The following is a 17,407-nucleotide window of genomic DNA, read 5'->3' as shown; positions in this document are numbered from 1 at the left end:
GGTACTTTTTAGGTGTCCGCGTCCGCTTAATAGAGGTGCCCGCTTAATAAAGGTTTCATTTAAAGTAAGTAAGGGAAATAAATTTTGGACCTTCGGCAACTGTCCGCTTAATACAGGTTTCACTGTATCTCCAAACTGCGGGGGAATCCAAGCAAATGCCTAAAATATAAATGAAAAAACAACTCTTCCGCCGCCAGAAATCCTGAAGTGAAACAATTTTATATTATTGCCGTGAATGATGATGAATTCAGGTGAAAATTAGCCTCAGATAGTCTCCATTTAGTACCTTTGTGGGCTGCATGTATTTTGTTACATTCCAACAGATGTTACGGGTCAGAACTTACAGGGGTCAGCGGAAATAAAAATTGAATCTTGGAAATGCTATCGCGTGACACCATTCATTTCTTCAAACTGCGGTGGAATCCAAACGAATTCACAAAATACAAATAGGGAAATAACTGTTTTGTGTCCGGAAAGCGTTTAGTGAAACAATGTTATGTTATTTATCATAACCGACGTTCACTTAAATGGAGAAGATTACCGTACTGCCTTGCTGCAGTGTGATCTGAGCGTTGTATTTCGTCACAACATGGGCCGTCACGAGTCAACGCTTCGGGTCAGCAGTCTAAATAATAAATAAATCTGACCTTTCTTTACGGGCCTGACGATAATAATGGCCTTCAAGGAAAATATTGGAATACTGTCGCTCCCGAAGATGAGGAAGATCTTGGTCGCAAAAACTATGCTTTGCTGGAGTTCGTTACTCCTAAGCACTACAAAATTTATTACTTCCTTTTTTTTTTCAGAGAACTGGCATCTTGCACCATAAAATGTATTATCCTGGTACTAGCTTACAGATTCAATTATTATCACACTGATTATCCTCGGGCCTAGCTTTTTTTGGAAATCAAAAACTCAGCAAGGACATGGTAAAAACAATTAGGAGACCGGTAGAATTTTCAATTTACTGAAAGTCGTGGAAAGTGCTTCACTTATTTGGAACTTTATTTCCTTAATACATTTGTTTCTTGCGAAACTTCACTTTGCAGAATTGAGAAATACACCCTTGTAACCTTTTACAAGGAAAGAACTGTCGATTTGATTCATTTATAAGATACATTGTTTCCACAATAGTATTTAAAACAATATTGACATAATAATCATTGCACTTAACGCACGGTCTGTAATGTAAACTCATACAGCAAAGTATCTGAAGCATGACATTGGACAGTACCACCACTCAAACTCTTGTGCTGTAAAGATTGTGGTACAGAATTAAATTACTCTTTGCTGCACTCACATTCCTTTACAACTCCTGAAACCTTAGCTAAAAGGTCTCTTTCTGGATCTCTAGATTTGAAGGGTATTTCAAAATACCCGCACATGTCTTTTAACATACTGACATTGAAAGATGATGGCTTGTTGCTATGATAATATTGACAAAGATTGTAAACATCAAATATAATCGGGTGTTTTAAGCCCAGATTCTCTATCACCTCTTCAACAGCTTGGCGTAGCTCTCCAACTCCATCACCTTCGTCATCCTCTTCGCTTGTCTCAGCCCCGTGCCAACCCTGCTTTCTTCTCGAAGATACCAAGCGAGAAAAGAATCCTTGGACTTGCAATTTTGCAAGCCATTCTTCCCTTCCAAAAACCTTTTGGTTATCATGAGTTCTCGTATTACACATGTCCTTTGCTACCTGTTCTGCAGAAGCATTCTGTCCAGTTTTCTCCCCTTTGTCAAACTTCTTTGTTAGATATTCTTTTACCTTTTCAGAAAACTGATCAGAACCGCTTCTTGCCTTTGCCAGAGCCCATCCCATGTTCGCTTCGGGAACAGTTTTTTCGCGTTGAGCACATGTTGAATCAATTTGGCAATGCTGGGGTGGACGTTCTTTGGTTTGCAATTTTGCAAATATAGCAACCCAGTCTCGTTTTAGTTTATCATATATATTATGTTGCAGATCGGCCAGTTCGTTTTGTGACACGTGCTCTCCTACATCTAAATGAAGTTCAAAGTCTGAAAATCTTGCAAACATTTTTGTGCAGCCAGGCTCAGGACAAACAAAAACAGTTGCGCTCTCAGGCATAGTTTTCATGTCTGGTTTAAGGACTGAAAACACTCTTATGGGGAAAAATGGCTCCTTGGGAATGAGCGATGGTGATTTTTGCAGTTGCACAATTTAAGACTTGTGAGGAGCAAACTTCCCATTACCGATGCCATAACAGCGCCAGACACGAAGACACGAAGCTTTCTAATTTCTTACCCTCAGCGTTCTTGTTTGATTCATCAACAGAGCATACAGTTGTGGTTGTCCCTTTCACCAGCCGTTCATTCAGTGCCGTGTGCATATCATTGGCCGTAAGGATATAATGACCTTCGTTACAAAATGTTATTATGGCGGCTTTGATTGGACACAAAATACGATCACAAATGTCCATACCGTGTTGCGGCACAGAATGATCAAATGTCTGACCAAAATTCTAGTGCGTTCTCCGACGCTTGGTAGATCTGCGATAAGAGAGTTGTTATGTTAACAACCCACTTCATCTGAACGCAAATACACTTGAGAAACTGAAGGATGAGTGGACTTGAACTTGAAAAGCAGATTTTCTAGAATGGAAGCGACTGCATACTAGTCTTGCGTGCAGGTATTGAACAGATGAGCATACGATTGCACCTCTCCTTCTTTCCTGTTTTCGTCTTTAAAGATGACACTGCTTCTGTGCCAACTTAATCCACGTGGACCAAACCACTCTGACTGTTTCTCCCTAAACTTCATTTGCTGAAATATCATTGCCCAGTCCATTACAAATATTGCCTCAGAGGTGTTCAAGTTCTGTAAAAGGTCTTGTTGTGCCTTTTCTTGATTGCATGACCTAAGAATGTGCTCTTTCCAGTCAAGGATGCTTTGTTTTGCTTTCACAAAATCGTACAAGATATCTTCTTGGTGGTCTTTGTTGTAAAATGCAATGTTCACGTTTCTTATTTGTTCTTCCATTTCCCGCAATATGTTCTTTAAGGATTCACAAATGTTACACACGGTATCGTGGACATGATTGCATTCAACTTTAAAAGCATCGTCACTAATATCACCAAGAGCAAAATTACAGCAGTGATCTGGGCAGGTGCTCTGCTGACCATCTCTGCAGTTGACAGGATACTCTGTTTTTAAGTACCGTTTGCATGCCTTAAGGGTTGTCTTACTTTCCGTACACTATTCAGACTCAGTACCCAATGACTTAAGTTCATCTATTATTTTCTCAAGAGTCTCAAATACAGCTGCACCATCAGTAGCGATATTGTCCAAGCCTTGAAGTGACCTTCTCTGGGATGCCTCCCTCACCTCAAGAATTTCGTAAAGAGTTCGGGTGTTGAGGGCTGAGAATGTCTCCTCATCACAGTACTATAAATACTGGTTAATCATGGTAGTTTGGGTTACAGTGCGTATGACGGTAGGCATGGCCATTTTCTCTCCCGTTTCTACTTTGATTACTCTTGTACCGTAAGCCACATCTTGATAGAAGTAAGGCCTATTGACAAAATCTACGAAATGATCGACCTTAGCCATTGTAGGGTGAATGCGACGTTGGACTGTTTTTTCCTGTGGGATTCCAGGTCCTTTATCTGTAGCATGTTTCCAGGCTTGTTTAATTTGCCAGCGCGTGAGGTGCTCATGTGGTTCATGGTAAGTTTTTCATTGGAGAATCTGTGGGCATACAGACTTAAAATCTGTAATTTGACACTTTTAGTATGTGCATCTCTATACGCCACCATCAGAGAGAGATTGTCTTCTGATTTTCTTGCACTCGATTTGGATAGCGCCTGAGATAAATCCCCTTTTGTATTCGGGGCTACCACCTCATAACCTTGATATTTTTTGAATAATCGATTTTAAGATTTTAAATTGTTAAAATTTTTTTACTTGTAAAACTATTTTACTTTTTTCGTAATAATGAATTAATTAGTTAGATTAATGCATGAGGGCCCCAGTGAAAACCGCCTTGGCGAGTTGGGCTCCCTCTATAAATATTGTTTTTATTATTATTACAAACCAGAAGACACCCTTAAATAGCTTTTACCTGGCTTTTCTAGGATCGAGTTCAGTTGTATTTTCCCATGATGTCTTTAGGCGAGATGTCAAGGGGGAAAAGTTGTCTGCAGAGGAACTAAGTGCACTCATTGCACTTAGGGTCCAGGCTGGATCTTGAGGACTCGTAAAGTTCCTCTTAGGCGCTTCTGCAAAACCTGGACTCGGTTCAGCATTTGTAATTTTTATTTCTTATATTAATGTTGCTTAGCTTTGCAATAAAATGAAAAGATTATTAAAACTTCATTTATTACTCACAGAGAAGATAAAGTGAACATATAATGAATGTTTTTAGGATTTCATAAAACACCTATAAGTTTTCAGCTCGTTCTTCCTCAGAAAAAGATATTTCTTCAATTGAAGTATACCTTAACTTGTACGTTTTTTCAGCAGCATGTGTTTTTGTACTCTCCGCTTCAGGAGCAAACAATGTTGAATTCGTATCTGCTTTATGTTTTTTCGGACAGAGTTAACATTTTTTTTTTATAGCTAATTAAAATAGAAAAGAAAAGTTATAAAAAATACCGTATGAGACAAGCACTGTAAAATGAAGTAAAACTTTATGACAAAGACATCCTCAAAAAGGTAATTTGTGTTTTATTCTTGAGTGAGCCTATCGGAACAGATATATCAAACAACTGAAACACCTCCTTGGTCATGGCAGAGTTGATCACAGCACGACTTTTGACACTGGTAGGTGGTCCTTTGTGCCCTGGATACTGACACAACTTTGAAATTCTCCAGTACTTGCCCAGACCATAGCGATGGCGAGCAAAAACCCGTAATGTTTTCACTTCTTCGTGTGACAAAAGGTCGAGGCTAGCCCTTTGCAGGATGACCTCAGATTCTTTAAGGTTTGCACGCGACGGAAAACAATTTTTGGGATGTGAGTTACATCATCTCGACATTCATACAGACCACGTGAGGATCCGCAGTCCAGGAGACCTTTTTTGGCCAAAGAACAGGCATTCACCATGATTACCTGCTTGTTTCTATTTTTACGTCCGCTGACCCTTGTAAGAGCTGACCCGTAACGTCCGTTGAAATGTAACAAAGTACATGCAGCCCACAAAGGTACTAAATGGAGAGTATCTGAGGCTAATTTTCACCTGAATTCATCACCATTCATGGCAATAATATAAAACTGTTTCACTTCACGATTTCTGGCGACGGAAAGAGTTGGGTTTTTTATTTATATTTTAGGCATTTGCTTGGATTCCGCCGCATATGAGTGCTGTCACGCGTTAACATTTCAATATTCAACTGACCGTAGCAGATGGTATACGTAAATTATTTTCTTTTTCTACGTATTTTTCATCTTCCTTTGTCTTTGCATTCCATATCCTTCTACAGAGCGTTTCCACATGACGTCACGGCGGCCATATTGGTGTTCCAAAACCATGAAATGGCGGCCATGTTGGTGTACCAAGAAAATCCTCTGAGAGGCAACTCTTTTCTCATGGAAATGCTTTCTTTTGTTCCAATAAATTAGCATAGATGCTGGCCACGTCAGTGAAAACGCTCTATTTAGGATTGTATTTGAGCAACTAGCAAGGTTTAAAGTGACATTTACCATGCTATCCATGGCCATATTGGCAACAGAGACGTGTTTCGCCGAAGTGTACAAGGTCAATATAGTTAAGCCGAAAAATGTTTTTCCAGAAACGTAACGTATATCCTTCTAATGTCTACACTTTTTCGATGTTTAGCGAATGACATTGCATTAAAAGGCCTTTTCTTCATAACTGTGTAGTTTTCTCATTATTTTGTGTTGCGATAATTATTCCTGAACTGGTTTTTGAAAGGGCATATTTTGGGACAGTTTATGCTGCTATCAGACGTAACAAGTTTGCAGCTCGATATTTTTGGTTTAAAGCAAAACTGAAGTGAAAGAAATTCATTTTTAAATAGCATTCGGTTACCTCTACTTTGAAGATAAAAATCGGCGGATTTTAATTTTTAGCCAGAAATCATCAGTCGTTTCTAAGGCGCAGGGCCTCTTAATTATCAGCACAGCAAATGACACAACAAATGGTGGGTGAATGTTTAATGTTCTTTCAAAATAACACACAGTAAATTTACTATTGCAAAAAATTAAACTTTGTTCTTTCACCAATTTAATCAGCCAAAAGTTCAGTGACACAGTGGTAATAGTGGCTATAACAGTGTCCAAGCGTTGCACTCAAGACTTGCCAGTTGTGAATATGCAAGGCTTTAGTACTGGATTTTTGTTTACCTAAAATTCGGCCATTCCAGAAAATGTTTTTCAAAGAATACTTTTTCAGTGGAATAGTTGACTTTGGGGTACCATTTTCAATTTCCGAAAAGCTCTTGAACAAGACGCTGTGTCCTCTTCGGTTAGTGTCGTTCGTAGACTGGGAAATTTCTAAAAAGTGTGAGATTTCATATTCTTACATAATAATTTCATATGTAGTCTTTTTTTCCTATGCTAATTTCCAACGTTCACAAAAGCGTCATTGTTATTAACTCCATTGAGACACACTTTTCCAGGAATATTTTTGAAGTCGTTCAATAAACTCACAGGTCTTGTTTTATCGGGGTATAAAGCCACTCGGCGATAAAACACTCCCGATCGTTTATTAAACATTACTTTAAAATGCGGTTAGTTATTTTATTACCTATTAGGTTGATTTTTATTACAAATCCTGTTGTTATTACACATCACGTTGATTTTCAATACAAATCCGGTTGATATTACAAATCCTGTTCTTTATTGCAAGTCGGGGTGATAAAGGGTTCTTATATGCGGGTTTTTACTGTAGCACAAATTTAGGGTATTGGTTCTTTAGTATGTTCTTATTTTCTGAATACATTGTAGTTAAGAGAAGGTAGTGTTATTAAAACTATTTGTTATAGAAAAATCTGCGCACCAAGCATCTATGGAATTGACTTTAATAAAAAAAATATGATTGAAGGTCGCATTCAGAATACACATTATTTCAAATAGATTTTAAAAATATGAACCTATGTCAAATTTTAGGCTAAATAGTAGAAGAAAATGGTGTAGAAAACATGCGGATTGTTCAATTGGTGTTAAAGGCACGAAATTTGGCAGAGGCATAGGGGTCAATACCCTGAGTAAAGCTGGATAGGACGTCACGCCCCAAACTGAATACTTCCAGTTTTACAGCCATGGAATGAATTATCTTCAAAACAGCAAAAACACAAGCTTAAAGTTAACGCATTGGTCCGAAATTTATAAGAGTGATGAAGTACAGTATAGTGCACAGTAATACTCATACAGCCACGCCCTCTGAGGGATATTTCCAGATATATAGGTGAGGAATAATTATAATAAAAATAGGTAAATTACGTACTGTCTAAGCTTGTACATACCTTAACTCTTGTACAGGGATAAGTGTTGATGTTATGAATAATTCTAGATAGGACGCCACGCCTCTTTTCAAGTACTTCCAGTTCTGCAGCTATGAGATCGATTATACAAAAAGGCAGAAATGAGCATTTTTAGCGGAGCTTTCGCTCGCGCGAAGCACGCGCAGGGAAGCGCCATGAGTAACAAGATTTGGTAAACTATCCATCCGAGAAAATTTGGTTGTGACATAGCGTACGTACGCCCGCCCGCCCACCCGTACACACTTCATGTAAGCCGATGTCAAATGTCACAATAGATCTTGCACAACTTGACTAGCCTTTCAGTTATGTAAGCCATCCGTATGAGTACAATTAGATTGACAGCTGTCAAAATCAGACATCTGCTGACAATTATCACATGACCACCTCGCGGGGTCAGATGAAAGACCAGTTGTTTTGCCCCTACATATAGGCTGATATAATATGTCACACTTACCAATTCAACATAAAAACGAAACTACGCCGGACAGGGCTGACAGTCGTTTAAAGTTATAATGGCAAGCCAAATTAAGGTCAATTGACAGCTGTCAAAATGGGACATGTGCAGACCACTATCAGAAAACTAATAACGTGGGCTCAGGTTCGCTCAGGTACACGATCTGGCATTTTTCCACTACAAGCTGGACAGATATGTCTTACTCACACTCGTAGTCTGTTAATTCGAATATGCCCCATTCTAATGAAGGTTAATTGACAGCTGTCAAACTAGAGTATACGCTGACCACCATCGCCTGACTGTATCGTGGGCTCATTTTTCTATCCATTGAGGTCGCGTAGTTTTTAAAGTTTTTTACTGATATTTTATTTGATCTCGGGCTCTATTCGAAGCCCCATAGCTTAGAAAATCTATCCATCCTAGAAAATTCAGCAATCACGTGACCGTACACCGACCACCCGACCTTTCGTCCATCTGCACCACAGGCATACCAATGTTTAATCTCACACTTTCTAGCTAGTTTTGTGAGCCTGCAACCTGATAGTGTACATCCATATTTTGATTAATTGACAGCTGTCAAAATAGTGTTTCTGCTGACCAATATCACCTGACCGTATCGTGGGCTCAGGTATCGACCCACTGAGTTCGAGTGTTTTTTTGAAGTTATCTGCTGACAAGTTGCTACTTTTCAAATGATCGTAGGCTCAAGTCCAATTTTTTTAAAATGCATATGAAATAAGTCATGTTCATGAGCCGCACTTTTAAAATTTTGATTTCGAACTGACCTCAGACGCGAAAATTCAACCGGCTTTTACATGCAGGGAAGGCAATCGGCAAGGCAATCACTTTTGACTTTTCTCACTGACATGTATTGATCATGCTCTACGTCCAATTTTTATGTTCTGATTGGTCAAAATTTGACAGGTGAGATCATGCGGAAAATTTATGCAGCGTCTGGAAACTTGCTTACCGATAGCTGAAGGTGACAGAGTTTTGTGTCATCTTGTGATGTTTTAAACTGTCTTCTTCTACTTGACGTACAAAATGAAATACAGCTGCTATCAGGATTGTTCTGTAATTCATGGTTGGTTTGTTTAGTGCGCTTTTTGACAAATACACCGCTTGTCAAAGTCATTGGAAATCCGATTTCGGATGGCATCGTTTTCAAAAATGAGCTTACCCACTTGCCCTTGCTTTAGGCGTAAGAGGGTTGAAAAGTCTCAAGCCATTCTGGAACACAAATGATGACCTTGAGTGTATGGTTTGTGTGGCTTAAGTTTATATACAAGCAATGATCTAACCTACAATAGTATCAAGCCTTTAGACATTTTGTGACCGCAATTTCAAAGAAAAGGTTCCGAAGAATATTTAGTTATGATTTTGGCTATAAACAGAAAGCTCTGAGCGAATTTCTTGCCTCGAGTTCATCTTGAAAAAGAGCAAACACCGGGAAGCCGGCTTAAAACATAAATAAGATTACAGTGAAACCCCGTTAATGCGACCACCGTTGGGTCATAAAATCGTGGTCGTAATAACAAGGTGGTCACACTAACGGGGTCCACAAAATAATAAAATGACTCAATGGTTTTTACGTTTGGTCTGAAAGAATATGGCTGTAATAACGAGGTGGTCTTATAAACGGGGTGGTCGTAAGGTGGGGTTCCACTGTATGCTTACCTGACTCATGATTTTCAGAGACACTATACTCTCAATACTTGTCTTTGTGAATGAAAATTGTCTCTGTACAGTTTTCACCGAATTATCTTTATTTTATTGATTATTAGTAGTCCCTCTCACAATTTTTATCGCTGCACCGGTTGTTTCCAGTCGAACATAAACATCGCATGCAGGGATACTCAAAATGCTGCGCGTAAATATCACTCGCTTTTAAAGACTACACATAACAAAACCATAAACAGTTTTATAAATAAAGGGAAATAAAACCTAAACAACAAATTCTCTATCATGTTGAAGCGTAAATGGTAACTCTATTAATCGCACTGCAAATTTGATGCCTGTCAAAAGTCAGACCCCGTCCGGCTGTCCGAAAAGGTGATTTTGGGAATTTTTTTATTGTTTTCACTAAAAGCCCATAATTATTACCTGCATATCACATAGGACCAGATTTTTCTAACTGAAAAGTCCCGGCATTATGAAATTCTCTTCATGTAAACGTTTTCTAATGTGGTCAATACTATAATTTGTTGCACAAAGGAAGCATGTGCTTTGATCGTCCTGGATATTGAATGAGTGCAATTTGTCTTGCAAAATTGTGAAAAACTGCAGAATTATAGGTTTAAATAGGGCAAAAAAGAACAAATTCTGTCCGAGGTCTTTATGATAAAAAAAGGGGCCTTATAGTACTGTTTACCTGAAACGTGATGAGAAAAAGTATGTTAAAAAGGCTGGTTTACATGCCACCAGATACGTCGCCAAGATTTACTTGTGAAGTAAACTTGTCGAACACAAAAAATCCAGCCTGATTTTTTATTTTGGCCTCCCTTTTAGACAGAGGAATGCAATGTGTAAATTGGCTGCCACCAAGGACTATCGTGGCGCGTGTGTTTCTTAAAATTATATTTTAGGGTTGTCCAATTATGCATAGTCTCTCAAACGGAGCGATGATGGAGAGACTGGTGAAGGCCACATTATGATGCAACAGCAAATGCAGATACAATACACGAATAGGTCTATTTGTTTTCCAGGCCTAATCTAATGTGATCGAACATGATTGCTATTTTTGGGTGTACACATGAGACTTACCGTATTTATTTGATTAACTGCCCGGGCGCTCATTAAATTTTTCGACCTTGAGAGAGGGTGCTTATTCGAGGTGGGCGCTTATTCGAGGCTGGGCGCTTATTAAATTTTCGCCATTTTCAGCAAGTCTAGTATGTTAATTTTGCAACAATACAATTAATGGTAATGATAAAATGCGAAGATGTAACAAAGCAAGGTTTCTGTAAAATACTCTGAAGAAAACTCCGTCTTTGGGCAAGTCTCTTATAAGTACTTATTTAAGGTTATTTGGATGGGAGGGACCAGAAAGGGGGTGGGCACTTATTTGAGTTTTAGTTTGAGGGGGAGGGAGGTGGGTTGGGGGTGGGCAGTTATTCAAGGCTGGGCGCTTATTAAATTTTTCTGCCTTCAGGATGGGCGCTTATTCGAGGTGGGCGCTAATTTAAGGTTGGGTGCTTATTTGAATAAATACGGTAACTCGATGTAAAATTTGTTTCATTCTTGGACTGTCAAATTATTTTTTCTCTAAAATCACTTAGCCTTTGCCTCAAACGTCACATGAATGTGCCCTGATCTGTGGATTGCAAGTTTATTGTTTGATTTAAATTATGAATTTATTAACGGGAGCTTTGCTTTTAGCCCTGGCTAAATCTATATATTAAGATGGAAGCAAAAGATCGAAAATGTCACTGTGATTAGCTACATTGCGATGTGTTTTCTATGGATGGAACCACGCCTTTAGGGGAAAATTACAGAGAAATAGATATTGTGTTGGTATTACTGAAAGTGTACAATAGGGTACCAAAAATGCGCGGTCATAATTCTGTACCTTCATCTTGTGAATAATATTTCCATGCAATTATTATATCTTAAATGAGGTCACGCCCTTTATTGAGTACTTACAGGTTTGCAGTCCGAGAATCAATTTTCACAAAACTGAAACGTATCTAAAAAATATGTACTCCTGGAGTTATGAAAACCGGGTTAGCAAACATTTTGTAATTTTTCTCAACTTCCCTTGTTTAGTAGCTTGTTTACTGTGTTGTTTGCTTATGTCGTTTTTTTTTTGCTTGTTTTCTGGAGAGGGATTTCTGTAGAAGTGAGTGTAGACAGAATTACTATCTTACCTGCCCTCCCTATTTTTTCCATACCCACAATTCTTTGTTTGACACAGGCCGGACAGTTATTTCAAAACAGTGCACGCCTAAAGCTGGTTTCGGTGCCGTTTAGCAGTTTAGTTTTAGATATTGGTCACCTTGGGAATAGTTTCCCGGAGAGCATCATGTGAGGCTCTGAGATGCGACAAAGTTACTACCATTCTCAGAGTCTGCATTGTCCAATATCGTATTATATTCTTGTTTCATTTGGCTAGATGGATCAGTCACCCTGATCCGGGCTGAGAGAGAAAGGTACGATATTGTTCGCTTTTCTAAGGTGACCACTAAGTCTTTGGCCTCAGGAACAAACCTTTAGGAGTCAAATTAATTAGGTGAGAGCAAAATTGCAGGTGAACTTTGACCCGCGCCAAGGTGATCCACCAACTGTGTGACTCTACATCCGGGAACTTGAATAAGACGAGTGTTAGAGAAAAGTCCAGAGGTGTTTATCTGGAAATAGGCTCAGTTTTTCCGAGTTTGATGATATTTCGCTTATATTAAACGTGAGAAGATTATGCCTGGTTGTGGATAGTCTTATCAGTGCTGCGAAAGTGTGTGATTGTGTGATTTCCACATGGTATTGACAGGTATGTGGTCGCGTGGTTGAGCTGCTGTTTGGCCAAAATATTCTGTGCCAGCTATCAATATTGTTTCGTCGGTGTTTAGCTTAGCTAATTGTACCTTGGAAAAGCGACTCTCGACTCAGGATAATTGGATCTAGGTCTAGTTTCAGCGGCCTCTGATGGCATTGAACCATATGCCGATTTTTGCAGATAAGAAAGTGATAATTTGTGCACTATGTTTCATTCAGGTTATTGTCTATTCCATGCAGAATCCTGTTGTTTATCGAACCGCGAAAAAGTATTGTTTTGCTAACTATTTAAGTTGTTATGTAAGCTTTAACAAGGCATTCTTTCCCTGCAGTTCACTCAACTTAAACATTTCTAGACTGACATGCCACTGAAACGCCGGTTTGAAACTTTGCGAAGTCAATTTACTGAATAAATGTTCTAAAATTTTTGTCATTTTAAATTTGGACTTGTTGGAATGCTTCTAGGGACCATTAACTTACTGCCTGGCGTCAGATAAAGGCTTTTAATTGGCCTTTGAATGAGTTTATTGTTTTAAATTGCCAGGTAGTAGAATGGGTTGATATTTTTGCTAAACTGGTTTCCAAAAATCCAGGTATATATCTGAAATCACATATAGTGGCAAACCCACACTCATGCATGCTTCACAACATCTTTTTCTCAATGTTGCGGCAGCACAGTGAATTTTACGTGTCTTAACATCAACTTTGAACAATTTATTTCCCTTTCATATTAAAAAGCCTGCATGGCGTGATGAGACGAGACAATAAAAACTTCTGTGCAACAAAGTAAAACAAAAGCCTTACGCTAAGCGTTTTCACAACACTTAAAGGGCACGTGCTACTTTTTTCCCGTGCAAGGAAATTTCATTTGAAAATTGGTGGGAAAACACAAGAGAGACTGAACTGAAATCCTGAAATGTGTTTACCAAAACAACGTTCGTTCCTAAACATTCCGCCCCCCATGGGACACCTAGGGTTGAAGGTCCAACTTCATGCAGCACTCAGAGGTCCTTATAGTTACCCTCCAGAGGACGCAACTTTTGACCAATGCGACCAAGGTTCCGGCGGCCTTGTGATATATTTTCGTTAGCCAGAGATACCAGAGCATTCAGTTTTAAATTAGGTAGAGCGCCGTGCCATTTCTTCCAACTGGAAGTATTCAATAAAGGGCGTGGTATCATTTAAGATATAGAGATTGATTATAAATACTATTGATGCGATGAAGGTACAGAAAAATGACATGTGCTTGTATTTTTGGTACCCTATTGTGCACTTTCAGTAATACCAATGTAACATTTATTTCTCTGCTAGTATCCACCAAAGGCGTGGTTCCATCCATAGAAATGCACATCGCAATGTAGCTAACCACCGTGACATTTTGAATCTTTTGATTCCATCCTAAAATGCTCTTTTCCTGACCTTTTTATATAATGGATTCCATAAGCACGTGAAAAGGGGCGTGGCGTCCTATCTAGAATTATTCACAACGTTAACACATCCACATGCAAGAGTAAAATACTGTACAAGCTTAAACAGTGCTTAATTTACCTATTTTTATAAATATATATTCCTCATCTATAACTCTGGAAGTACTCAGAGGGCGTGGTTGAATGAGTAATACTTTGCACTATCGTGTACTTTATCACTGTTATAAATTTCGTACCCGTACTTTAGGAACTATGTTTTTGGTGTTTTTAAGATAATTAATTCGATGGTTAGAGAACTGAAAGTATTCAGTTTGTGGCGTGACGTCCTATCCAGAACTGCTCAGGGTATTGACCTCTATACCTCCGACAAATTTTGTTCTTTTAACGCTAATTTGAACAATATTGCACCGTTTTCCTGTACCAAAACAGGTTCTTGTGCAGAAGGGGTATAACTGGCAAAGTTTAGCCTTACTGGTTCTTAAAAACTAGATTCTTACTTTCGGGGTAGTACTGTAGATGCTGTGGAGTACTATGATCTCTAATGAAACACCGCTAGTAGCGTAGCAGTGCAAAATTTCTTTCAGTTGCTAAGTTGAAAAGTTGTCTACAGTGGTCAAACAAAATGTAGGTTAATGGTTAGCTTGCTTATAGTTTACGCAAAACATGCTCTTTCTTGTTGCAGATTTGGGTGCTTATAGCAACTGATCTTATGGGCCGTGGCATTGACTTCAAGGGAGTTAATTTAGTAATAAACTATGACTTTCCTACATCATCAGTGGCATACATTCACAGAATAGGTACAAAACAGTATCTCTGTATCTCTATCAAGTATCATTCTCTTCCCTCTTTTTTAATCCGTAGAAGTCTTGCTTGTAAAAATTTCAAGCCCTTTTTTTCCTGCATTTACTTTGTTAACATGTGCTAAACGGGAAAAAAAATTTGTCTGTCGCCTTTTGATAAACAGATGGGGGTGGGGTTCATATGTCGGTTGTCAGTTAAAATGTTCACTGCTCTGTCATTTGTCAAATAAGGTTTTCAACCTCTGCCGATTGTTGGTAAATCTCAGTTAATGAGTTAAAGTTCAAGTGCATTTGAAGGTACACAACGTTCAATTGCATTCCTATCGTTTTCATCTTAGTGATCAATTCATAAATTCATTCCCTCGCAATTTGTGAGCAAAAAACACCGTCAGGGAGCTTTACATATGTACAAGCAGTATATGGAGGATTAAAATGTGACGAGTTTGATTCTGTGAGGTCAGAGACCTCCCATTCGTTTGGTCTCCGCCCGGTAAAAAGAGACTGTCAGAGGCAGGGTGCTGCACCGGTTCTGTGTCTCAATACCCGCTGTAGTTCCAGTGTTAGGGTATTAGCCCCGCGCTTCCAGGGCCCACGGGAATGATTTGGGCTTCTTGCAGGTGCCAAATACGCCTGCTGTCAGAAAACCCGAGCCAGAAAAAATTGCAATACTGCCCAGGGTGTAACCAATACAAAGAGCCACCATTGGGCAGTAAAAAAAAATTAACCGTCCAACCCCAATTGCTAATAAAGCAAAAACCAGCACAGATTTTTTCGTGCCTTTAATTTCTAAAGTCACGTTTGAAGACATTTTTTTAATATCAAGAACCAGTTAGACAATGACAAACAAGTTGTATAATGGCGGCAAAAAAGCATGTTTATTTGAGCGAAGAAGTAGAACCTATTGCTGCTGACACAAAACTAAAACTTTTGGGTTTGCCCTCAAACCCGCTTTTCCCTCATAAGTATCAACCAACGCGTCCCTCAAGATTTCTGAAAATTCCAAACACCAACCAAGCCTGCAAAAGGGTTGGAAAAGTTTGATCCCTTTCATTCAATGCATCATGAACGCCCCCAGTTTAAGGGTACAGTACCCTTTTGATGATGATGATCAAGAACAAGCAAGGGTGCCCATAAAATGGGTTGATATTTTCGAAGGACGTGCGGAGGAGAACAAGGAGAAGGACGCCAGACCCTGGCTGAAATCAACACAGAGGTCGAATAAAATTACGGTTTTTGACCAATGTGAACAAAAAGCTTCTCAGAAGATTCAAAAAACTGTGGGGAGTAGTTTTATTATCAAACACAGTTATGCCTATCACCTTCGAAATATTGAAACTGGGGAAACAGTGGCCTGGTATCAAAACCTCAAAAGCCCTTGGTTTGATAACATGGCGGAAGCAAAGAACGGTTGGAAGAGAAAGAAGAAAAACGCGACTAGGGTGAAAACGTCGATAACCCCGACATGAAATGGTCTTTTGAGGAGACTCTTATGGTGGAAATAAAAATTGTTGAGGATCCTCAAGCTCCTTTGCATGTTGGGGTGGGGCATTTGCCTGATTGGCTTCAAAACAAAAAAGGTTTGGATACTTGGACCAATGAAGTTTGTGTTTTTAGTTACCTTGCAGTTCATCGAGGGGCCCATCGTCAACACAGCACAAAAGAAAACCATGTTCTGGCTGAAAGCTTTTTTGTGGCTTCTCTGTTAGAGGACGTCAAATTCGCAAGGGGCATTTCCCCCTTACCGAAAACCACTTTCAGAAGGGCATTGCTAGATACAATGTTGATGCCGAAGGTACCTTCGCGTTAAAATATTTGCCTTCTTGCTTTGACAAAACTGGGGTACCCCAGCTAAACGTTGGTATTTACCAAGATCATGCTTTTCGGATTACAAACCTTGACAAAGTAACAAAACACCATGCTTGTGCCGAGTGTCAAGCAAGTTTTACCCAAGCATGCCCCACTGCAGCAGCATGCAGAAGAGGGGCACAAAAGGGGCAACCAAAGGGGTGTGTCGAAGAGAGCAAATTGAAATCCCCAAAAAAGCACATGGAAAGAGCTTTTTAAGGAAAGAAGTGTTGTGGTGGAAAGGCAGTAAGCTGGATGGAACACGAGGCCAGAAATAGGGGCTTACATATTCATCACCAGATGTGTAGCCACAGGGGAGAAAGGGTGATTGCCAGCTATCACGTGGATGGTTTTTGTCTGAAAAGAAACACGGTGTTGCCGATGGCATGGATGTCTAAAGTGTTATCCAGAAAAGCAACAGAAAACGATCACTTTTGTAAAGAAGAAACTAGGAAAGAGAGGGTTGACAAGAGAGATGCAGTATGCATGAACGCTGAAAAGAAAAAACCTATCCTTGAAGTGGGGTTTGAATTAGTCGTGTGTTGTGAACATAATTTTCACACAATGCCAATTTATCTCAAAAAGAAAAGGTAAAAACCTTTCGGCACGCCATCATGTATGATATTGAGACAATGCTAAATGCAGCCAAACATCAAAAGGTGACGGATTGTCTGAGTTTTGAAAATGAGCATGTGCCATGTCTGTTTCTTTGGCAGACACTTAAAACAGAGAGCCAGAACAGATTTGCAGCACACACCCAAAAGAGCTTGTTCGGAGATTTTGGGAGGCGCTTGTGCAAAGGTGTATCACCAACCAAAAAGACATGCAGCAATACATTTCAGAGGATTTTTATTTCTTGCCGCAGCAGCAGCAACATCTGGTCAACCAGTGGTGTTTCCAATTCCCCATTTTGGGTTTTAACTCAGG

General features: G+C 39.3%; 1 protein-coding gene across 1 annotated transcript in view; it reads left to right on the top strand.

Annotated features, from left to right (window-relative positions):
• Positions 1 to 17,407, top strand: part of LOC140927969 (probable ATP-dependent RNA helicase DDX52) — a 138,576-nt gene that overhangs the window by 75,861 nt on the left and 45,308 nt on the right. Inside the window, exon 15 of the mRNA XM_073377672.1 lies at positions 14,518 to 14,632. Within this exon, the coding sequence (XP_073233773.1) occupies positions 14,518 to 14,632 (115 nt within the window). The remainder of the gene's footprint in view (positions 1 to 14,517; positions 14,633 to 17,407) is intronic.

The sequence above is a fragment of the Porites lutea genome, chromosome 2, assembly GCF_958299795.1.
Source record: "Porites lutea chromosome 2, jaPorLute2.1, whole genome shotgun sequence".
In the NCBI taxonomy this organism is placed as follows: domain Eukaryota; kingdom Metazoa; phylum Cnidaria; class Anthozoa; order Scleractinia; family Poritidae; genus Porites; species Porites lutea.
This window is presented reverse-complemented; position numbering and strand designations above follow the sequence as displayed.